The sequence below is a fragment of the Sardina pilchardus genome, chromosome 2 (assembly GCF_963854185.1).
Source record: "Sardina pilchardus chromosome 2, fSarPil1.1, whole genome shotgun sequence".
NCBI lineage: Eukaryota > Metazoa > Chordata > Actinopteri > Clupeiformes > Clupeidae > Sardina > Sardina pilchardus.
The window spans coordinates 28,303,052-28,308,160 of NC_084995.1; the positions used below are offsets into that span (position 1 = coordinate 28,303,052).

General features: G+C 42.2%; 1 protein-coding gene across 1 annotated transcript; it reads right to left on the reverse strand.

Moving 5' to 3' along the window:
* Positions 1-979: 979 nt before the first annotated feature.
* On the reverse strand, positions 980-2,732 carry fabp2 (fatty acid binding protein 2, intestinal). The gene is made up of 4 exons (XM_062524534.1): positions 2,573-2,732; positions 1,888-2,060; positions 1,456-1,563; positions 980-1,329 (listed from the first exon to the last, which is right to left on the reverse strand). Exons 1-4 carry the CDS (start codon positions 2,637-2,639, stop codon positions 1,279-1,281), a joined length of 399 nt encoding a protein of 132 aa, XP_062380518.1. The 5' UTR covers positions 2,640-2,732; the 3' UTR covers positions 980-1,278.
* Positions 2,733-5,109: the final 2,377 nt, after the last annotated feature.

The following is a 5,109-nucleotide window of genomic DNA, read 5'->3' on the forward strand; positions in this document are numbered from 1 at the left end:
TTTATTGGTTCTGTTGTCTTTAACCTACAGGATATTTTACGCGATATCAGTATGACTTGATGTCGAGTCATGACCTTCCACTGACGTACATTTTGTGAGTTTTTTCGCAATACCGTATACTCATACAAGTCTGGAAAAGGATGTGGAACCATATAAGTGAAAATAATGTCACTCATGTTTAGATGAGGAACAAAAACTAAGGTCTAACTCTCATGAGATTGAAAGTAAAACTATTGTCATAGATGTGTGGTTTTGGTTTTGCAGATTACTGTTAAAACTCAAACATAGCAAGTGCTATGTGATACAATTTCTTAAAGACCTGGCAAGGCACGGCAAGCTGCTTCCTTATGAGCAACTGTTCCAGAGCATGTTAGCAAAGCAACTCTTGCTGTCAACCTGTGAGGTGCCCGTGAGAGTTTGTTCGGTTGATTGATTGGCTGGTCCCAGTGGAAGCCGGAGCGATTCAGCGCCTATGGCCACACAGTATACTTTGATCCAGGACATGTGCCACTCTGTTGTAGCACATCTGGGAGAGCTGTGGTACCGTGTGTACTCGCGTTCACCTTTGACTGTCCTACTCATCATCTCGTCTCCTGAGTCTCTGGGAGAGCTGTGGTACCATGTGTACTCGCGTTCACCTTTGACTGTCCTACTCATCATCTCGTCTCCTGAGTCTCTGTGGGAGTGGTGCCCTTTCCACTAGGCGCTCTGCAGCATCAGCAAAAACTTTAAAAAGGGGGAGGCAGGCTTCCTCTTCTCTTTTGCTGACATGCAGTCTATTAAATGTCACATTGCTTCAGAGATTACAATATAACTCTATTTTTATAAATGTGTGGTTTCAGCCAGAGTTCCTATGAAGTCACCACAAATTCTGATTGGGGGCCGAAGAGTTTTCTGTGCAACAGTTCACGTTGCCTCTCGACTCATCACACAGAACACATACTGTACATGATAAAAAAAAAACATAAAAGCCATCCAGTTGTATGAATTCCCTTTAATATCAAAAATGCGCATCCACTTAGAAACCAATCACATTTATTTCACATGTATCAAAACGCAGTGCACATGGATGGTTTTACATTCTGTGTGTTGTGAGTGCATAGCTGAATGAAGGAGATCAGACGGCCTGATCTGTATCTCAGCCTTTAGTGTGCATGGCAGTCTTTTTGAAATGTTTGAACATCTAGACAAGCTCCCATAGTGCCCCTTGAGCCAGGGCGTCCGAGGTCCTGTGTTCTCCTCGGGGTCAGAGAGACCACTGGGTGAGCTGGCTCTGCTTTACTCCTTCTTGAAGATCCTCTTGGCATCCACACCCTCGTAGTTGTAGGTCTGTAATGCAGAACGAATGCTTCAAATCAGGACTTTACGTCTCCAACTGAATGCAATGCAGGTGTTTGTGCCACTGATACAAAAAAAAATAAGTCTCCACAAATGTTTTATTGTTTTTAAACTCACCTGAACAAGTTCACCCCCTTGAATGGTTCGTGTCGTTGTCAGGACTTTGCTGTTGTCTTTCCTGGTGAATACGCCCTTCAGCAGGTCTCCCTCCATGGTCCACGCGCCCTAACCACACACACATGTCATTAGTACTCGGACAATCTCTCTTCAGTACAGTTCTCACGCCAATTCAACTGTTTACCTACTGGGCGAGGCCTTCACAAAAGAGAACATTACTGACACATCTCACTGACAGATTAATACCTCGACACTCTCAGAGACCTTCATGAATTTTGCACATGCTATCGGCCCGCATTCTTTTTGGTGCAGCAAATGCTTTTGGTATAACTACTGTATGACATGTCCAAAACCTGATATCATTTCACACCAACCGCAGGTTTGGAAAATCCAGCCTGTATTTGTGTCTCAATAAGTGGCTAATAGACTTACAGAGAGCATTGTCCCGTCGGCCAGGGCATACTCAAAGGTGACCCCCAGAGTGAAGTCGATCTCTAGCGTCCTGAAGGTGCTGGTCTCCTTGACGTGGAACTTGTCTCCAGTCTGCTCAATGATGACCTTCAGGTTGTCGTGGGCAGCCAGCTTCCGCTTGACCATGTTGATGCCTGTTGATACAACGTGGCAAAAGGCTACCATTAGGAACACGCCTTGGCTGGATTGCCAAACTGCTTTCAGCCTCTGGCGAAGGCTTGGGAAATGAATGAGATATGGTCACACCTCTGAGTACAACATGCAGAAATGAAGACTTGTCTTGTCATGCAAGTTTGTGCATGCAAGTTTTGCTGTGTAAACCGATGTCAGACTACACTCACTATTACACCATACTTGAAGGAAATTGAAATTCTGTGATTGCTTTTTTTTACAGACTGGATAAATGATACATATGAAAACAGAACTGTTGAAAACATTCAGTCAGCACCTGAATTAGGCCAAATCCTTCCAGGTAACATGCACAGTAATAAGATAGATACCACACACACATCCACTACATTTTTATCTTTTGCCCCTTTTGCCCCTCCTGGATGTGGTTGGCCCACAATCCCAGATCCCAGATAATGCACATTTTAAAGCGATATAATCTTCCAATTCAAAATCCAAACACAGAGCAAGTCCATACCCATCTGTTCCATGAACTTCTCATAGTTGTCGCTGCGGTCTACTTTCCAAGAACCGTTGAAAGTCATGTTTGCTGTCGTTGCTGTGGTTCAGGTGGTGAAATGAGTGTCCCTGTTGTGTGTGTGTGTGTGTGCTCTGGGAGTGACTGGGTTTCAGCGCGGAACTTGCCCTTTTAAACTGTTCCAGGAGTGAGCGCACTTCCTTATCTCCCCTCTTTATCGTTATGCTGATGTGGACGTTTAAAGCTCACGCCGAATAAATCTATCCAAGGCTATGTCAGGTCCCAGCATGCAGCGCGGTGACTGTTACAGTCTGTGGAGGAGATAGTTGAATTGGTGCACTCTGTGGGAAACAAATGCTGACTTGTGTGGAGCTCAAAGAATGAATGTTTGTCATTCATTTCTCTGCCCCCATTAATGTGTGTGTGTGTGTGTGTGTGTGTGTGTGAGAGAGAGAAAGAGAGAGAGAGAGCAGGAGAAGGATGATGGTGTGTGTGTGTGTGTGTGTGTGTGTGTGTGTGTCTGTGTGTGTCTGTGTGTGTGTGTGTGTGTGGGAGGGGGGCAAATAGTCCTGATGTTAGCTGAAGTTTGCAGCTGTGTGCAATAAAAGCAATTGTTCCTTTAGCATATTGTCCAGTTCAGTTTAAAATTCAGCTCCATTTGCGTAGATCAACAACATTAGTCAAATCAAACCTGACAAAATGATGGAGGTAATATGAGGAAGTCATTACAGTGATAAAAAGCTACACACCATCAACAGTGTGATTGGCGCCCTATAGACGCTCTAGTGGCACAGTGTTAGTTAATAGAATGTGCTGTGTTTGTTCCTCAGGCTTGTTTTACATGTGAACTCCTGCACAGAGAGGGCGAGGTGAGTTTGTTGACAGAATGTGTCCAGGAACTGTGTAATGGGTGAACAGACTTGGAGCGGCTGCCCAGATGGTTTTCCAAACCTCTGCTGCAGAAATAGAACTCAGCCTCCTCTCACCTCTCCGCTCGCAGGGCAAGCTGCCCGGCAATTGTTCTCTAATGTGGAAAGGATGCTTGTCTCCGTGTCCTCAACCTTGACACAGAGGAAAGCTCTAAGGATCTGTCAAAGTCTTCAATGTAAAGATAAGTGATAATTGACCCCACCCGGTGTGTTTCCAAGTTTCCAGAAAACCATATGCTTGGCCTTCACCCCATAAAAAAGGACATTCTGATATATTGTTCTACATATTGCAGGACACACTATTTTTAGATCTGTGAGCCTTTATTGTATGATATTTAATCATTAATGCATCATATCATAGAAATCTGATTTGGTTTACAAACAGATTGCTCTTATTAATTGCAGGAATAATATGGGCTGCAGGTGTATAGCTGCACCAGTGCATGCTATTTGTACTGTACATCAGGTAGTGGACTTTCACCCATAGCTGCTCCTAAGGCCACTCTTGCCACTCAGGGGTGTTTCACACACAGTGTAAGATTCAGCGCTGAACACAGCCCCTCTCGCCAGAGACACTATGTCATGATTGACAATGACCAGAGTGGACTCTGGAGATGTCCAGATAAGACTTATCAGTATGATTTGCACATGAGCAAACTAGTGACCTTGAGTATGAAGACTCCTCAAATCCAGATTGCGTTACAATACTGATATGTTCCATTTCGACTTCAACCTTATATCTGACCACTCAATAAAAGAGACCTTTGAAGCGACAAGTTGAAGATACTTTTATCAAAGCACTTTGATGAAGGCAAAACCCGTCAGAGATGGAGTCATTGGAAAAAATATACACAAAACATGCTAATAATAATAATAATAATAATAATAATAATAACAGTAATACAAACAATACTACTAATAAATACTGCTACTGATAATACTAATGCTATTTAATTAATCAATTATGATGACGATTATTATTGTTGCTATTATTTTGAATTGTCATCACTCTCTATAATATTTTAACATGTTAATTTGTTTTATTTTATGACCCAACATACTGTATGTCCATGGTATCAATATGCTACTCTGAGCATCACGTCTGTGATGGTGCTGTATGGAATGATACAGATGTGGAAGTGTACAGTTACTCAGCCGGCAGTAGCCGCTGGCAACAGCATGACACATACGACTGGAACTTTTTCCAAGCAGACAACAGAGGAAGTACCAGTAAAAAACTGTGATGATCCTTTCCATTGGCAGAATAAATACAACATGTTTATTATTAGTAGTATTATTAGTATTATTTGTATGACAGTATCTCTCTGTCTAGTTCTTTAATATATGCGATTCTTACTTCACTCACAAGCCCTATCTGCCGCATGACATCATTTGAACTCCTTATCTCTCATAAATAGAATGATGTATCTTTCAAATGGGCTTAATGTTTCACTATGCACCATCACTAGACTACTTAACCAATCAGTTTACAACTTCACTTATAGATTTTCTGCAATAAAGACCATGATGATAATGTTTTCAAATGAAAACAAAAAAGTCAAATCTTTTACATGTGAGAAATATCGTCATTACACATTCAAACCACAG